The sequence below is a fragment of the Hemiscyllium ocellatum genome, chromosome 10 (assembly GCF_020745735.1).
Source record: "Hemiscyllium ocellatum isolate sHemOce1 chromosome 10, sHemOce1.pat.X.cur, whole genome shotgun sequence".
In the NCBI taxonomy this organism is placed as follows: domain Eukaryota; kingdom Metazoa; phylum Chordata; class Chondrichthyes; order Orectolobiformes; family Hemiscylliidae; genus Hemiscyllium; species Hemiscyllium ocellatum.
The window spans coordinates 23935560-23954505 of record NC_083410.1 but is presented as its reverse complement, the minus strand read 5'-3'; the positions used below and the strand labels follow the sequence as shown (position 1 = coordinate 23954505).

At 42.1% G+C, this 18946-nt stretch overlaps 1 protein-coding gene across 1 annotated transcript in view; it reads right to left on the bottom strand.

Annotated features, from left to right (window-relative positions):
- ryr2a (ryanodine receptor 2a (cardiac)) overlaps positions 1 to 18946 on the bottom strand; it is a 551531-nt gene that overhangs the window by 165473 nt on the left and 367112 nt on the right. Inside the window, exons 52-58 of the mRNA XM_060830792.1 lie at positions 17533 to 17696; positions 12882 to 12960; positions 11376 to 11465; positions 8428 to 8565; positions 2926 to 3003; positions 1803 to 1878; positions 81 to 204 (exon numbers count right to left, since the gene is read on the bottom strand). Of these exons, the coding sequence (XP_060686775.1) occupies positions 81 to 204; positions 1803 to 1878; positions 2926 to 3003; positions 8428 to 8565; positions 11376 to 11465; positions 12882 to 12960; positions 17533 to 17696 (749 nt within the window). The remainder of the gene's footprint in view (positions 1 to 80; positions 205 to 1802; positions 1879 to 2925; positions 3004 to 8427; positions 8566 to 11375; positions 11466 to 12881; positions 12961 to 17532; positions 17697 to 18946) is intronic.

Sequence of the window (18946 nt, the reverse complement as noted above, 5' to 3'; positions counted from 1 at the left end):
CAGCAGGGACAGGTTGGATCGAAGGGTCTGTTTCCATGCTGTACATCTCTATGACTCTATACAATACTGGACAGTAATACCTTGACACTGCATAACCATTAATCTGAAGAAACTTGAGGATTTCCTGGGCTTTCTCTCGGTCTCTGGCTTTCTCCTTCGCTGTCAGTGTATCATAAGGCACCAACAAAGGGTGGTTTCCTCCTCCTGAAGGAACAAAAGCAACCACCAACATTAGAAGGACGAAGCAACACTTCGGAATATGGTTACAGTCTGTGAAATGTCACCTCCAGCCGAGGTTGAGGCTAAAACTATGACAATATACAAGAGTAGATTAGATAGCTGAATGTAGGGAAATGGGAACAGCACTGCTGCATGCCTTATGAACAGTAAATGCTGACGTGGACTGGAAGAGCTGACGTTTGCTACCTGAATGCACATAAAATGACAACAACATTTTCCTGCTTATGAACCTTAGAAAATGGAAGTGGTCAACCAGCAAAGCAATTTATATCTCTGTTTAATAAACTATTTAAATAACATTACCTATTTCAAGAAAGATTGCTGATTGTAAAGTGGCAGTCATCAGTACAATGGGTGTGAGCCTATGTTAACTCATGCGGAAGATCTCTGATTTTAACCACATTGAAAGAACGCCAACCAAGAAGAAAAAAAATCCTCACAGGAAAGAAACACAAGTGGAGAGGTCATTCACTCAAATGCCCCCCCCCAGTCCACTATACAGTGTGACAGACAAAGGCCTGGGAGTTGATGTTGTGCCCTCTATCAAAACAGGGAAAGGTACATAGGGCAGTGGGATCAGTAAATGGGAGGAAAATTCCAATCGACAAAATTATAATGCCATCAATGATATAAAATAGCAGATGTAATCTAAAGTACCAGAAACCCATACGGGGATTCTTTGAGAGATTTTACGTTACTGGTGGTCATCCATTTTACACTCTGCCCAATTTGGCTTTCGATGGTCTCCATGGACTGTAATTCTAAGAGTTACCTGACAAGAGTTATGTTAAACCAGTCCCCCATCGTGTTATTCTTGGGATCAAACAGGCAAATGTGGGAGGATGAACCAATGACCATCGTAAGGTCCACTGACACAATGGCAAAAGGTTGCACTCCTCCCAAATGTTGCATCACGTGCTGAGTGTGTTATGGTTACATGTCAAATTTACTTTGAAAACTCAGGAGCAGGTCGATGACCTTCATCAGTAACTTTACCAGCACAGGGCATATCTTAAAAACAGATGGCAACAAAATAACATGCAAAACAGATTTACTGTACTGGGAGAGAGAAAAAAAAAGCTAAAGAGAAAGTTCTGATTGCCCTCTGACTTTACAGAACAGGTAGCTTGCATTAGCACTGGTGAAGACCTGATTAACTGCCCTTCTGAACTTCAGGGAAAATAGCTCAAAAATAGAGGGCTGTAAAATTTACAGGCTATATTTCTGATACTGAAACATTGGGGACTGGGGGGATTTGTTTTCTAGTTTTGATCAAGAAATGCAGGTTAAACTGCACAATGACATTATGAAATGGACTACTCCACAACTTTCAAACAGGTACAGGAGCACCAATCCTCTCAAATGGATCAAGGTAGGAATAGCCATCAAATCTTGACCAAATTCCTGGATAATAATTCAGCACTCTGCCAACAGATTCACTAAACCAACCAGTTCCTTTGAAACATGCATTTAAAACAAACAAGATGAAACTGCAGAAGTTAAACCCAATGCGTTCCACGAATCTAACAATATTTTAATGATAATGTAGCGTGTCCTGTTACCTTTAACTTCCAATTCATTTTTCTTCTTTTTAGCCCAGATGTTATGATAGTTCTCTGCTAGTAGCTCTGCCATTGCCTGCGATAAATTGCAAAGAAACACACAGTCATTGCCAGGTTAAAATTAATTTATACTGTGAAACATTAGTTCTTGAGAAGTGCAGGCTGCAACTCTGAGCATTTACTGATCAAACTCAGTTCCTATAAAATGCTTCTCTAAATAAGGAGTAACATGCCTGCATGCTAGCATGAGATGTCTTTATCTTTGAAGACAGATTGAGTAAAGTGGCTTATATTCTCTGGAATCGAGAAGCATGATTTGATCTGATTTGATTTATTATTGTCACATGTACCTAGGTACAGGGAAAAGTTTTGTTTTGCATGCAGTACAGGCAGATTGTATCATACAAAGTGCATTGGGGTCAGAGAACAGAGCAAGAAATACAGTGTTATGGCTGCAGAGAAGATGCACTTAGAGAGAGATCAACATTAAATTTAAAGTTTGAGAGGTCCACTCAGATGTCTAGTAAGAGCAGGGAAGAAGCTGTTCTTGAATCTCTCTGTATGTGTATACAAACTTTTATATTTTCTGTCCGATGAAAGAGAGTGGAAGAGAGTATAATCGGGTGGGAGGGTCTTTGATTATGTCAGTTGCTTTCCTGAGGAAATATAGATTGAGTCAATGGATGGAAGGCTGGTTTGTGCTATGGACTCTCTGTAGTTTCTTACAGTCTTGGGAACAGCAGTTGGCAAACCGTGCTGCGATGCATCCAGATAGGATGCTTTTTATGGTGCAGCCACAAAAATTGGTATGAAATGTGATCTTATTGACATATTTTAAACGCTTAGAGATTTGAGTGGATAGAAGCAGAGAGGCTATTTTCCCCAGCCTAGTAGAATGAGATTTCATGTTAAGAGATTCTCTATTTAGGACTGAGACAAAGAGAAATTTCTTGGGAATCTATGAAATTTTCCTCCTGAGAGTTGTGAATGTTCAGACGATGAGCATATCAAAGTTTTCAACAAGAAAATCTGGTATAATAACTTCAACATCATTCTTCAATTTACAACATGGCACATGCAGGATAAATGTCAGAACAAATTAAGTGGAGTAGGAATAACTTACATGCAGGTCCCTGGAAAGTGTAACATTGCTCATGTCAATAGGCCTTGGACTGTACCCATGTGCAGAATCTACAGATACCTGAGTAACAAGTGGAAACACCATTGTAAAAGCAAGTATAAAAAACAGATGGAAATAGTAATCTGCTGCATTTAATTCAATAAAATGAGTAACACAGCCAGAAGGGACAGAAATCAAAGAAGATTGGGGGTGTCTAAATTTGTTTTACACAGTCAGGATACTTATTATTTTCACCTTTATCCTTAGTCTGCCCCAAGCCATACACTGTCCCTGCAAGGGGTGAATTTCACCAATCCCAAGAATGAAGAGCTCAGGTCACAGGAGGTTGGGGACAGAACTCTGCATCCCCAAAAATCCCCAAAATGCTCAGGAAATGCTCACTCAGAGGGTGACCAACTGGAGGAAAGTACCGTACTAAAAAAGCAAAATTGACAGAAACACTAAGGGGGTGGCTACTCCAGTCACAGGCTGGGTCTCCCTCATGCTTGCTGCTGGTAGCTTCCTTGTGAACCTATCAGCTACCAGATGAAAGAGCAGTGCTCCGAAAGCTAGTGCTTCCAAATACACCTGTTGGACTATAACTTGGTGTTGTGTGATTTTTGCTGAAAAATGTGTTGCTGGAAAAGTGCAGCAGGTCAGGCAGCATCAAAGGAGCAGGAGAATCGATGTTTCGGGCATAAGCCCTTCTTCAGGAATATTTTCAGCTCTGATCTCCAGCATCTGCAGTCCTCACTTTCTCCTAGTTGTGTGATTTTTAGCAACAAACGTGATAGAGAAGGACCTGTGACAGGACGAGCAGCAAGCAGTTCAGAAGTGAGTGGCAGCAATGAGGGAGTCACTGGTGAAGCTGGGATTGAGGGCTTGCCTTCAGCCAATGTCAGGATCAGGTGACCCATTGCCAAGGCTGGATTTTCTGTCCATCTGAGATGGGCAGGGAGGCAGTAGATACTAAAGAGTTTGGAAAGGAAGAATGAGACTGCAAAGGGAGGGGTTTGGAACAAAAGAATGCTATCAATGCAGGGATGGTAATGTGGTAATGGAGGCAAGAAGGAGTTTGCAAGAAGTGAACTAGCTGCGGGGGGGTGGGGGAGACGGTGGCTGGAGGAGGGGTGTGGGGGAGAGGGAGGCTGGAGGAGGGGTGTGGGGGAGATGGAGGCTGAAGTAGGGGTGTGGGGGAGAGGGAGGGGTGTGGGGAGAGGGAGGCTGGAGGAGGGGTGTGGGGGAGAGGGAGGCTGGAGGAGGGGCCCGGGGAGTGGGAGGCTGGAGGAGGGACCTGGGGAAGTGGGAGGCTGGAGGAGAGGTCTGGGGGAGAGGGAAGCTGGAGGAGGGGTGTGGGGGAGAAGGAGACTGAAGGAGGGGTGTGGGGGAGAGGGAGGCTGAAGGAGGGGTGTGGGGGAGAAGGAGACTGAAGGAGAGGTGTGGGGGAGAGGGAGGCTGAAGGAGGGGTGTGGGGGAGAGGGATAGGTGTGGGGTAAAAGGAGGCTGAAGGAGGGGTATGAGTGTGGGGGAGAGGGAGGCTGAAGGAGGGATATGTGGGAGAGGGATGGGTGTGGGGTAAAAGGAGGCTGAAGGAGGGGTATGAGTGTGGGGGAGAGGGAGGCTGAAGGAGGGATATGTGGGAGAGGGATGGGTGTGGGGGAGAGGGAGGCTAAAGGAGGAGTATGGGGGAGAGGGAGGCTGAAGGAAGAGTGTGTGGGAGTGGGAGGCTGGAGGAGCAGTCTGATGTCAGGGAGGCTGGAGGAGGGGTGTTGGGGGAGGGATGATGGAGGAGGGGTATGGGGGGAGGGAGGCTGGAGGAGGGGTGTGAGGGGAGGGAGGCTGGAGGAGGGGTGTGAGGGAGAGGGAGGCTGGAGGAGGGGTGTGAGGGAGAGGGAGGCTGGAGGAGGGGTGTGAGGGAGAATTCTGGATCGAACTCTAGAAGCTGTAGGTATCAAAGAATTTGGGAAGACAGCATGAGTGTGCCATTGAGTTGAAGGATTAGCTGTGATCATATTAATGGCAAAGCATGCTCAATGAGCTAACTGGCTTATTTTTGCTATCTTTCTAGTTTAAGGTTGAATAAATTGAGGAGCTACTACGATTCTTGGAAAAATTGTAGTAGGTCCTCCTGTACCTATCAACATCATGTCCAATATTCCCAATGCACTGACCAGTAAAGGCAAGTGTACCAAAACCTTCGTCACTACCCTGTCTACCTGCAACTCCACTTTCAAGGAAGTATGAACCTGCACCCATGGTCTCTGTTCGAGAACACTCTCCAGGACACTTCCATTAACTGTGTAGGTCCTGCCCTGATTTGCCCTACCAAAATGCAACACCTCACATTTATCTCAACTCCATCAGCGACTCCTCAACCCATCGTCATTGCTCTGAGTATTGGAATTGAGATATCATGTTGTGGACAGGAAATTAGTTAGGCTACTTTTGGAATATTGCTACAGAGAGAGACTGAATAGGTTGGGGCTGTTTTCCCTGGATTATGGATACTGAGGGATATGGATAGTGTGAACAACCAAGGTCTTTTCCCCAGGAAGGATAGTCCAAAACTAAAGGGCACAGGTTTAAGGTGAGAGGGGAAATGATTTAAAAGGGACCTAAATGGCAACATTTTCATGCAGAGAGTGGTGCATGTATGGAATGAGCTGCCAGAGAAAGTGGTTGAGGGTAGGACAATTGCAAGGCATCTGGATGGGTATCTGAATAGGAAGGGTTTAGGGGGATATAAGTCAAATGCTGGCAAATGGGACTGGATTTATGTCAGTTTTCATGCTGTACAACCCCATGCTTTATTTCAATTGTTAAATTTAAATCTGATACTGAGATCCATGATGCGATAAGCAGGGTTGTAACTGCCTGGTTAAAATGTTCCGGTTCTATTCATTTGCAATGGAAATGCATTCGCTGTGATATTACTGGCATGTAATGATTTTGTGAACAGTGATGGGTCTTTTTGTGTCAAAGTGTATGTCAGTTATAGAGCCATAGAGATATACAGATGGAAACAGACCCTTTGTTCAACTTGTACATGCCGACCAAAATCCTACATAAATCTAGTCCCATTTGCCAGCATTTGGCTCATATCCCTCTAAACCATCACTAACCATTTACCCATCCAGATGCCTTTTAAATGTTGTAATCATTCCAGCCTCCACCACTTCCTCTGGCAGCTCATGCCATACACACACCATCCTCTGCATGAAAAAAGTTGCCTATTTCGATTTTTAAACAAACTTGTGTTGCTAAGTTATGCAAGTTGGCTAAGTTGTGTTTTGTATGGGAAATGAATACTTTCCTTGAGTGCTGCAGTTTTATATTTAAGAGTGATTGATATTTATTTGATTAATGAGCTCTCCTCATTCTGCTTCTGGGAGAGACTAAATACAACATATGTCAACACACATAAGTGCAGAAGTATTATTATTACATCCTGTATCAGATAATAAATGAGCTGGTAAGCATAAAAACGTAGCCTCAAAAATCAAAAAGTGGCCCTTGAAAAAGTCTCTTCAGGATGGCTCTCAAAAGTACTTTGAACTCAAGCGTTAAGCCCCTAAATGGTGCACTCATCCACTAGGTGGCCAATTAGATTAGATTACTTACAGTGTGGAAACAGGCCCTTCGGCCCAACAAGTCCACACCGACCCGCTGAAGCGCAACCCACCCATACCCCTACATTTACCCATTACCTAACACTATGGGCAATTTAGCATGGCCAATTCACCTGACCCGCACATCTTTGGACTGTGGGAGGAAACCGGAGCACCCGGAGGAAACCCACGCAGACACAGGGAGAACGTGCAAACTCCACACAGTCAGTCGCCTGAGGCGGGAATTGAACCCGGGTCTCTGGTGCTGTGAGGCAGCAGTGCTAACCACTGTGCCACCGTGCCGCCCATAGTCTGGTAAAGTGACCAATTAACAGCCACTTCCCACCCCCATCATTATTGGGAGATGCTACGATGTGGACAAACAACCAGGAAAACCCTGGTAGCCTGTATGAGCTTCCAGAGGTTCACACTTTATACCACTTCATGGCTCCTGATGAGATCCCTGGTAACAATGACAGTGCCCATAGCAGACACCATTACTGCAGTGTGCACCCCTTGATCTCTGTGGTCTCTCTTCCTGGTCCATACAGGGAAACAAAGGATTTTCAACATCTCAAATTGCAGATGTCCCCTCCATTCTGCAGCATCAGAAATGGCCGCCACCACAATGGCGTTGCCAACATCATGAATGAATCGGTAGCATTGAGATTCAGCTGTCATCCTCAATGCAGCTGTGGCCTCATAATTGGCAGCCACTGGGAAAACACTGCCACTTAGTCCACTCCTCTCATCAGCACAGGATCAACTTCCTGTCACGGGACTTTTTAATCGTTGATAGAATTCAGCCAGATATGTTTTAACCAGCACCACTGAAACACAGCATTCCAGTATCCAGTTTTTGCTGACATATTATTTTACTGTTTAGAAGCCTATTTTGTCCATGGCTATTTTACTTAGAAAAATGCAGAAAAGGGATGCAGAACATATCCCTTAAGGGTTAAGGGTAATATTTAGTATGTAAGCTGTATTAATAGCACTGATTAATAAACAAAAGATTTGCTGGGTTTGTAGGGGACAGTTAAGCTGGTATCTTATAAGAGGTGGTGACACTTCAATGATGATTGAGAGGAGGAACAGGCCAACCAGGTGAGGGACAGGATGAGAAAGAGGGCTATTTTTTGCTTTTAAAAACTTGGTCAAACACTGGGGGCTGTGAGGAAAGTCATTTTCCCAATGCTAACAATGATCATAGAGTCATAGAGATGTACAGCATGGAAATAGACCTTTCAGACCAACTCATCCACACTGACCAGATATACTAATCTAGTCCCATTTGTCAGCATTTGGTCCATATCCCTCTAAACCCTTCTTATTCATATACCCATCCAGATGCTTTTAAATGTTGTAATTGTACCAGCCTCTACCACTTCCTCTGGCAGCTCATTCCATACACACACCACCCTCCCACCTTAAACCTGTGCCCTCTAATTTTGGACTCCAATGTCCAGAAATTCTCCAAACTAAATAGCACAGGCAGTCAGCTGTGAAAGTTCACTGCCTGGTCAGACAGACGTTCACCGCTCCTTTTTTTCTCCTTTCACATAGTATCCATTTTCTCTCTCTCTCTCTCTTCCTTGTTAAAGTGCCATTGTTTTGATCGTTTTGTTTCCAAAAGTTCCAAAACAATGCAACAGCTTATAAAACAGTAATTACCGCTCCAAGAGTTCGAGGAAATCAGTTTCAGCACTGAAAATACCTCAAAAAAGGAGTAGCTCTTATAGCCACAAACCTTTTCCCATCCTCCAGTGAGTGTATCAAGTCCCAGTTGGTTTTAAGTTGATTAAAAAAAAACCAGCTAAATGCATTCTAAAACAATTCAGTAGCAATATTGGTCAATGAAGAATTGGTCAATGAAGTTTTTTTCTGTTGGGCTTACCTGACTTGACTGCGATATTCGACGTGTTCTGTTATATAGAACCATGGATTCTCCTTCTCTCGTTCGTGCAATTGTCCAGCTCCAGGCAACCATTGTTTTTAGAGACTCCTTTATTGGCCAACGATACACCTCTTTGTCCTGAAATTTTATTGGAGCATTCTCATTTAGAATTACATTTTTTTAAAAAATATAATGGACGATTTTAAAAGAAATCAAAAATATTCAGTTGGTTTGCCTTCAATTGTCGGAAGTAAATGATGATATGGGTTTAAATCCTAACTGGGCGACAGTAAGTCCAAGTCAAGATTACAGAGATTTTTATATCAGGGCAAATTACTGCAGATGCTGGAATCTGTGCTGATAATAAAATATTGTGGAAATCACAGCGGGTCAGGCAGAATCCGTGGAGAGAGAGCAAGCTAATGTTTTGAGTCAAGATGACTCTTCATCAGTGTTGCTGTGAAATGTGGAGGGGACAGCATTTATGCAATAGTAGAGAATAGAGAACTGGGGGAGAAAGGGTGTTGATAGTGCAGATTAAGTGATCGGAATGTGAGTCGAAAAGTGTGGAGCAGGCAGCATTGAGAAGCAGGAGAGTCTACGTTTTGGACATAAGCCTTTCATCATTCCTGATGATGGTCTTATGCCTGAAATGTTGACGCTCCTGCTCTGCGGATGCTGCCCAACCTGCTGTGCTTTTCTAGTGCCACACTTTTTTACTCTGATCTCCAGAATCTGCCATCCTCATTTTCTCCTAATTAGAATGTGAGAATGGCAGAACAATGGTGCATTTAACTGCCAAGCTGGAAAGAACAGATGGTCGCACTGGAATGGGGGGAGAAAGAGAGGACATGGTGACAGAGAATGCAACAAGTCAAGCTAAAAGGGAAGAAATGAGAGTGGGTTCACAACCTGAAATTGTTGAACTCAATATTAACTTATGAAACTTTTATAAAATTGAAAGGGTATACTGTATCTTTAAGAGAGAGTGAATGCTGTTCTGCATTAAGAGCTTACAAGCACCTGTGTCATATGACTAGACAGCAATCCCAGAGTATACTGGAAAATTGAAAATATGTTACATTTGGCTGTGAAATGGATACCTGAGTTGGTTGCTGTTTTGACAACAATTCAAATTTAACCAGTATAAATTATGCCCCCAGATGTTAAAACCCAATTGAGTTTGAATTTATTGTTTTGCCAACATTGAATCAATGAGATGATCCAATGTTGGGGATATAAAAAAGCCTGGCAGTTGGAAAATCAGTCAGAGCAATTGCCATCAACACAGATCCAAGAAATTAGGAAGCAATCTATATCAAAGGTACCTTTTCATACGAAACATATTTGCAGTAAAAAGAAAGATGACCTAGGAAGATCTTCAGCCAGAAGAAGACAGACGCCTGTTGTATGGTTATCAAATTAAGTTGATGTAATTTTAATAAATATTTTATTGGAACAGTATATTGTTATAGAGTTGGAAGCAGATAATATGCAATAAGAGAAAGAGGGCTTAGAATTGTGAATAATTTTTGTTTAATGTTTAACAGACAACAACAATCGCATGATTATGGTACATTTCTTATATTGGGGTCTCACTTAGCCAATAACTTATTGACAGTCCTTTCTAATGAATTGGTGAAAGATTAAAGAAATTTATTGATCTCTTTATAAAGAGAATCAAATAAATATTCAAGAAAGGAAAGAATTGTAGGACTATGGAGAATGGAACTGATCAAGTAGTTCTTTCAAAGAGCTGGTAATATGCACAACAGAGAGAATGGCATTCTTCTGTACTGTATGAATATGTGATAAATGTTTGACTTATAAATATCAACAGAAGTAAGACCTAATCTAAACAGATCTTAAGATTACAAACTATCCACAATGATCCCAGTATAATACATGCCAGCTTCCAACCCTCAAAGTTCAAGGACTGCCTCTGGGCTCCACTTGTTCCCTTTGGTTAGCACAGTTAGGAGATGTGTCTGAAGGTTTGGCCATCAACAGCCTTTACAATTGGAACAAGTGATTTGGGATTTACTTTTATTTGTGAGGCATTAGATACAACTGTGGGAAAGATTGGTGGGTGTCTTGATTTCAGACAAATTCAAATTGTAGCAGCCTTGGAGACCCAAATCCCTCTGGAGAATAGCATATCAATGACAATTTTTCTGGTAAATACTAGTGCTTTGAAAGTGTGTTCTGCTTTTATTACTTTCTGGTTACTGATTATTTGTATCTTTGTGCCTCAGAATGAGGATGGCACTTGCTCGTGGCAATTGATCTGTGTGGACTCTTAACATGGGGAGGCTGTTGCATTGCAGCTATCACACGATGCTGGCTGACAAGAACATTCTCCCACTCTCTCTGCTGCCATAGGTGCATATGAAGGATTTACAGATTGATAATCAACATGTTTGATTACATTATTGTACACCTTCCACAGTCATCAAGTGTTGAGGTGGGATTTGAACTTGGAGCATCTGGCCATGATATAACGATGTTATGCACTACGCCATAGACTCCTCTTATTGTTGGATAAAATGTTTGCTAAAACTCACTTAGTAGACAAGACTCATTCTCTCCTTTTCACAGCTTCATTTCCATTCATTTAAATCTATTTTATCTTTCTCTGCAATGAAAAATCCATCTGTCTTTGGCATGGGCTTCTGCCTCTATCAAAAGTATAAAATAAATTTTCCAACTACGTTCAGTTCAGAAGAGTCATACTGGCATGGTGAGCTTCTCTAATGTTCAGTGTGTTGGTTTCAGATTTCTAGCATCAATAGTATTTTGCCTCAACAATGATAAACTGTTCAGTTTTCACTCTGTAAGTTTACACCATTATCCTTTTTGCATTGTTACAATTTAATCATTCTCGTGTATTCATTATGCTCTATACAATCACATCTATTGGATGAGATAAGTACGTCTCTCCAACCTACCTTTTCAGATAGAAGTTTGAATGGTTTTAACAAAGGATGAATCTTGGCAGCTTCACTGCATGTTTCACCGTACACCCATCCATTTGCAAACTGGAAAAATAACACTGGGTTATTTTGTTCTTATCATCGTTTGGGTTTCAATAAATCATTGACAATTTTCAACCACTGTTGTGATGATGCTGTCGCTTTAAAAAAGTTACTTTGTCTTGATTTTGTTTTGAAGAGAGGTTAGAAAGGCAGAGGTGCCGAAGAGTCGAGTTTAACAATGGAAGGGGAGTGGCCAATTCTCCCAGTTCAAGTTTTTCTCTACCTTGTTTTTAGCTGTAGTAGTCACAGGATGTGTAAGTGCAGGAGAATTGCAAGCTTCAGTAATGAATTCTTCTGACTTTCTTTACAAATCTCTCTGTGGAAGTTGTTCCTTCTGCCTGTAAGAATCTGTGTTTGAACTTATCTTTTTCCCAAGGGGTGTGTTTATGGGATGTTACCGTATTGGAACAGTTAATTAGTAATAGTTACTGAATTGGGTCGGTTATGTTTTCCAGTAAAGTTACACTAAATTCTGCTTCCTTTTGTTTGTGTTTCAACTGTAATATTTAAAAAAAATTCCGTTTTGCTAATAGCCGAATGGTTTGACTAGCTACATCACTCCTCGAATATCCATTTCACATCTGCCTTTAAAATAAGAAAGGGTTAGGGTCTAGGCTACCTTCTTAAAATATTGTGAAGGGATCTGGCCTGTTCCATAACACTGTAGCAAACTCAACTGGACTAACAGTTATTGATGCAGTATGCTGGTATTCAAATATCTCATGAAGCTGTAAAGTGTTGTTTCAATGAGCACTAGTCAATGCAGCAAGTTCCTGGTGTTGCATGCAATGCTAAGGAGAGGTGGTACATATAGCACAGTACACTCCCCTACAAAGAACAAAACAGAACAGTCTCAGTTACAGTATTTACACACTCAACACAGCTTAAGAGCGAACTGTATTATCATATGTTCAGCAGAAAATATGTCAGGATCTTGTAGAGATCAAAACAGATTTAAATTGGGAGAAAATGTATCCAACAATTCCTTGAGAGGTATGGGGGTGGGGGGGGGGGGGGGGGGGGGGTGAATGAAATCTTAAAGCATCCTATTTTCCCTCAGAAAAGTTCTGCTCACAAGCGGTACATTATTGTGACATGATGAGCAAGCTGCTCAATTGTTGCAAAACAAAACTAAATGCCACTGCAAAAAATAAGAGATAAATGCTCTTATAGGTGTCTTACGCTGTCTATAAAAGGTACAGTAACACAACATATTAGTACATAATAACAGCAGGTTTTAAATTCAGTCCTCTAACCATTGAGTTCCTATGTTCATCATGCTTCTATCAGAAGGTGATGATCAGCAACAACGAGAGGTCACTTTCGCCTGCTTTTCAAAGGTCAATGGAAGGCTCCATTGCCCATACTGTGTACCTTAAAGAAACTCAAGCAAGACTAAAACAATATTAACAGGCTTACCTTGTCCATTGCCCATTTGTCATGACTGTGCTCTGCATATTTGTTTACAAAATAATCCAACTTTTCTGGAAGGGTTGTACTAACAATGGAAGTGAACAAAGAAGAACAGTTACGTCCTGAACTACACCTTCATATGAATAGAATTTACAAATCATTTATGGTAACATTGGTCATCACAGATGAAGATAATGTGATGCTTTCCCCGCTTTGTGCTCTCCTTTACTACTGACTAACTTACTGTATTTTATACCGGTTTCCTATTCTTTAGCAGAACGGTGTAATTGAGTACAACATCATTGGTTCAACTGTAAAATGCTTGCATATGTGATTTTAATTGCTATTAATTTTAATTTTCAAGATAGGAAACAAGAAAAGTTTAATAATGTAAGGGGAAAGGGTAGGACAATGCAACTAAATGAGTAGCTCGAGAGTTGCCACATTCTGGGATTCCATTAGGAGAAGGTCTTCTTTTCCTCTGTTTGAAAAAGAAGTAGCTGAAAATGTGTTGCTGATAAAGCGCAGCAGGTCAGGCAGCATCCAAGGAACAGGAAATTCAACGTTTCGGGCAAAAGCCCTTCATCAGGAATGAGGAAGGGCTTTGTCCGAAACGTCAAATTTCCTGTTCCTTGGATGCTGCCTGACCTGCAGCGCTTTACCAGCAACACATTTTCAGCACTGATCTCCAGCATCTGCAGACCTCACTTTTTAATTGAAAAAGAAGTAGGTCAGCTCTACCAGAATTGTGTCAGTCTCTTAGGGCAACACCAAACTGCTGTGTTTCTCCTCTATTGGGATACATAAGATGGCTCTATATGGTTGGGAAAGCCTTCTTGGTTTGCAATCTGTTGATCTTCTTGTAATACTTTAACATTACTCGGCTGCAGAACTTGTTTCTGCTGCTTTGCTTCCTTTCTACCTCTGTTTTTCAAGTAAACAGCCAAGACCTGCACCAGGACAAAATCAAACAAATACACTGACTGATAAAGCAGGTTTCATCCTGATCCACCAAAGTTAATGCAAAAGTATAATGCATCCCCAGTCTTTTGCAATCATATCCAAAACGTTTCACTATTGCTTCCTTACATCTTGGAATTTTTGGTAATGCTTCCTACCTCTGTAGGTAGGAAAATAAGTTTGAAAGGGAAATTACTAGGCTAAAAAGGGATAAAGATAGATTTGGGGAGGAAGGAAAGAAAGTAGCATATCATCTAGGGGTGGGAAGGCCTAAAGGCTGCATACGGCCTTTCTAGGCTATTGTGTGTGGCCTTTTTAATGAATTCAAATTTTTCAGAATAAATCTATTTTTTCATCCTTTATTATTTTTATTTTAATCTTAAAATAAATGTAAATAAGATACCAGAGAGTAAAAGAAAATTGGTAGTTAGATTTTTACAAAATAATGTGAATTTTGAAGAATATATAATTGAAGTTTCTTGGATGCAACCTTACTAGATTACAACTAACATAATGCGGCCTTCCAATATGAAAAGGTTCCGCACCTCTGATCTAGATGATGAGACATTGCAGAGGTCTGAGATGCAGAGTGTTCCAGTACCATGAATCAATATTACTATGTTGGTAATGCCCTTTAACATGATGTCAAAGGTTTGAGCACATAAAGGGTTTAACTTCTATTTAGAATGTGGTTTGATAGGATACAGGTGAAAGGTCAGCCATCAAGATATCAACTAAACATAAAACCAAAGGACTGCGGATGATGGAAATTAGAAAAAAAAACAGAAATTTCTGGAAAATTCAGTCGGTCTGGCAGCATCTGTGAGAGAAAGCAGAGTAAACCTTTTGGGTCCAGTGCCCCTTCTTCAGAATGGACCTGAGTTGTTCCAGAAATTTCTGGGCTTTTTTTTCAGAAATCAGCTGCTTGCTTTTCCATGTTCTTTTAACTTTGAAATTAAGGTGATTACAGGTTAGGCCAATGACTTTCGATTACAGTAGACTTTTTTTTATTCTTTATGGTTGACAATGGATCTCAGCATTTCATACATACCAGGTTCACAACCTGCCACACTAGGGGGTGGCCTTTCATTAACTTTAACAGCAAATTCAGTGGGCCAAGTGTTAACCTATTTGAGAGATAGATCAAGGGATAACCATTGCTTTTCTTTTTTTTTAAAAGAAAAGTGCAAGATAACCACAACAAACATACATAAAAGGCTTGGGAACAGTGCGTTAAATCCATCTTGTCTGTTGTATAAGGACAGTTTTGGCTTAATCTGGGAGAGCCATAGTTGCATAGCTAGCATTTTTCATGACATGAAGCTGATATACCACATTTATTCATTCATATCTATATTTCTTGTAAAATAAACAAGTTAGATGAATTCCAATTAGTCACAAATAACTAGGGAAGCTTTAAATTTGTATCTCAGAAAGACAATGACGCTACAAACAAGAGCACAGTATTCAGCACCTGTATTATTGTCGTATAAGGTAACAATTTGGAAGGAAGTAATATTCATGTTACATTGGCTCCACCCATTCTACTGAGGTGACACAACCTGTGGGTGAAGACGAGGTGTTGTACTGTAACGTTTGGAGGGGACAGATGTTTCTGTACCAGCTCCAAGATTCCTAGCAATTAAGTCTGACCAAGTGTAGTTGGACTTAGTACGATCATGCAATAAATATAATATAATCTAAGGACAGTGCCTCTTCCATTAAAACTCTATATATCTTCTCCCACTAATCACCAGCTAGGCTCAAGACAACGCAAAGACAAAGGAAGACTGGTGGCAGCAAACCACCTCAAACTAGGATATTGGTAACTCCACTTTTAGAATGATGCATACAATTCTGTTTGCTTTTCTACAGGAAGCATGTTGTTAAACTTGAAAGGATGCAGAAATGATTTACAAGGCTGTTGCTGGGACTGAAGGGTTTGAGTTATAGGGAGAGGCTGAATATGCTGGGGCCATTTTCTCTGAAGCATTGGACACTGAGGGGTGACTTTATGGAGGTTTATAAATTCATGAGTGGCAAAAATAGGATTAATAAACAATGCCTTTTTTTTCTTGGGAGGGAATAGGTTTAAGGTGAGAGGGGAAAGAGTTAAAAAGGATCTGAGCGACAACTTTTTCATGCAGAGGGTAGTGCGTGTATGGAATGAGCTGCCAGAGGCAGTGGTGGAGGTGGGTACAATCACAACATTTAAAAGGCACCTGAATGGGTATATGAATAGAAAGAGTTTAGACGTTTCTGGGCCAAATGCTAATGAATAGGACTAGATTAATTTAGGATATCTGGTCAAGTTGGACTGAAAGGTCTGTTTCCGTGCTGTACATCTCTATGATTCTATGAATATGGAAGAATAAGAGATGACCTTATTGAAACATATAGAATTCTTCACTGACTTGACAGAGTAGATGCAGACAGGTTGTTTAACCTTATGGGGAGAATCCTGGACCAGAAGGCATAATCTCAGAATAAAGGGTCATGCATTCTAAAACACATAGGAAGTTCTTTCCTCAGAGGGTTGTGAATCTGTGGAATTCTTTGCTGCAGAGAGCTGTTGAGGTTGGTCAGTAAGTCTATTCAAGACTGAGATAGATTTTTAATCAATAATGGCATCAAGGGTGATAGGGAAAAGGTAGAAAAATGGAGTTTAAGACAATCAGAGCATTCATGATCTTGTTGAATGGCAGAGCAGACTCAATGGGATAAATGGGAGAAAGTGAGGACTGCAGATGAGACCAGAGTTGAAAAAAGTGGTGCTAGAAAAACACAGCAGGCCAGGCAGCATCCGAGGAGCAGGAGAATCGACGTTTCTTCAGGAGTGAGGCTGGTGTGCCAAGTGGGATGAGATTGAAGGTAGGGGGGAGGGAATTTGGGGGAGGGGCGCTGGGAATACGATAGGTGGAGGGAAGTGAGGGTGAGGGTGATAGGCCAGAGAGTGGGTGGGGGCGGAGAGAACAGGAAGAAGATTGCAGGTCAAGAGGGCGGTGCTGAATCTGGGGGTTTGGACTGAGATAAGGTGGGGGGGGGGGAGGAAATGAGGAAGCTGGAGAAATCTACATTTATCCCGTGTGGTTGGAGGTTCCTAGGCGAAAGATGAGGCGTTCTTCCTCCAGGCGACATGTGGTCAGGGTCTGGCGATGGAGGAAGCCAAGGACCTACATGTCCTTGGCGGAGTGGGAGGGGGAGTTAAAGTGTTCAGCCACAGGGCGGTTGGGTTGGTTGGTGCGAGTGTCCCAGAGGTGTTCCCTGAAATGTTCCGCAAGTAGGCGGCCTATCTCCCCAATGTAGAGGAGACTACATCGGGTGCAGCGGATGCAGTAAATGATGTGTGTGGAGGTGCAGGTGAATTTGCGACAGATATGGAAGGATCCATTGGGGCCCTGGAGGGAGGTGAGGGGGGAGGTGTGGGCGCAAGTTTTGCACTTCTTGCGGTTGCAGGGGAAGGTGCCGGGAGTGGAGGTTGGGTTGTTGGGGTTGTGGACCTGACTAGGGAGTCGCGGAGGGAGTGGTCTCTCCGGAACGCTGATAGGGGTGGAGAGGGAAATATATCCCTGGTGGTGGGGTCTGTTTGGAGGTGGCGGAAATGACGGAGGATGGGATAAATGGCCTACTTCAGCTCCTATCTATTACAGCCTTAAGTTTCAATAAAGAGAAGTGATCAAAATCTGCCCAATCAAACCTTAACGTATCTACAGGTTGTGGGTTGAAATTTCCTTCGGTATCCACTGACGATTGTTTCTCCATCATTGCCACATAATTGGATTCCATGTAATCTGGAGGTAGGGCCCCAGCAACAGCACTCAAACAAGGCAAAGCTAACTTAAATAACTCTGGTTCATACTTCTGCAGAAAAACAGGGAGAAATCAAAAGCAGCCATTAGATCATTGCCAGAAAATACAACACCTGCATCCTTTCTGTTTTGCTCCTTTATTTCCCTACATCCTTTCTATTTTGCTCTGACACTATTTCTGACGAGGCTCAAAAAAGTGAATCTCTAAAGGAATACAACCTGCAATTTCATTTGCAACATGGTTTATTTTCATTCACGTGTGGCAACACTGACTAGGCCAGGATTTACTACCCACTCCTAGTTCCCTTCAGAAGGTGGTAGTGAGCGGTCTTCACAAACTGTACTGCAGTCCATTTGGTGGTAGGTAGATCCACAATATCATTACAGAGGGATTTCCAGGATTTTGACCCATTGACACTGGTTACACAGGTAGACGATCCTTTATCCAAAGTTCCAAAATCTGAAAAGCTCCGAAATCCAAAGGTTTTTTTGTGAAGTTGTTTTTATTTCATTAACAAGGTTGTTTGGCGTGCAAACAGTTAACCAAGTCAACACCCATTCGATGCACGTCATTCAGATGTGACATGTGGGGGCATGACCCAGCATAGATAGGAGTAAGTAAGGACTGCAGATGATGGAGAATAGAGTTGAAAAGTGTCGTGCTGGAAAAACACAGCAGGCCAGGCAGCATCCGAGGAGCAGGAGAATTGACGTTTCGGGCATAAGCCCTTCTTCAGGAATGGGGCTGGTGTGCCAAGCGGGCTGAGATAAAAGGTAGGGGGGAGGGAATTTGGGGGAGGGGCACTGGGAATATGATAGGTGGATGGAGGTGAGGGTGAGGGTGATAGACCAGAGAGGGGGTGGTGCCGGAGAGGTCGGGAAGAAGATTGCAGGTCAAGAGGGTGGTGCTGAATCCAGGGGTTGGGACTGAGATAAGGTGGGGGAGAGGAAGGCCAGGATTCTCTCTCAAGGCCTGTTTTAGTTAGTACGTCTCCTCCTCCAGTAAGATTTTTAAAAATTTCACCACCAAACTGTCACTTATTTTGAAAAACTCCAAATTCTGAAAAACAGCTGGTTCCCAACGATTTCGGATAAAGGATCGTCTACCTGTAGTTCCAAGTCAGGATGGTTGAGTGGCTTAGAAGGTTCTTGCAGGTGTGCTGTTCACATGTATCTGCTGTCCTTGTCCTTCTCTATGTAAGTGGTCATGGGTGCTGTCTAAGGATCTTTGGTGAATTTCTGCAGTGCGTCTTGTAGATTGTATACACTGAAGCTACTGTGTATCAGGAGTGGACTGACAAA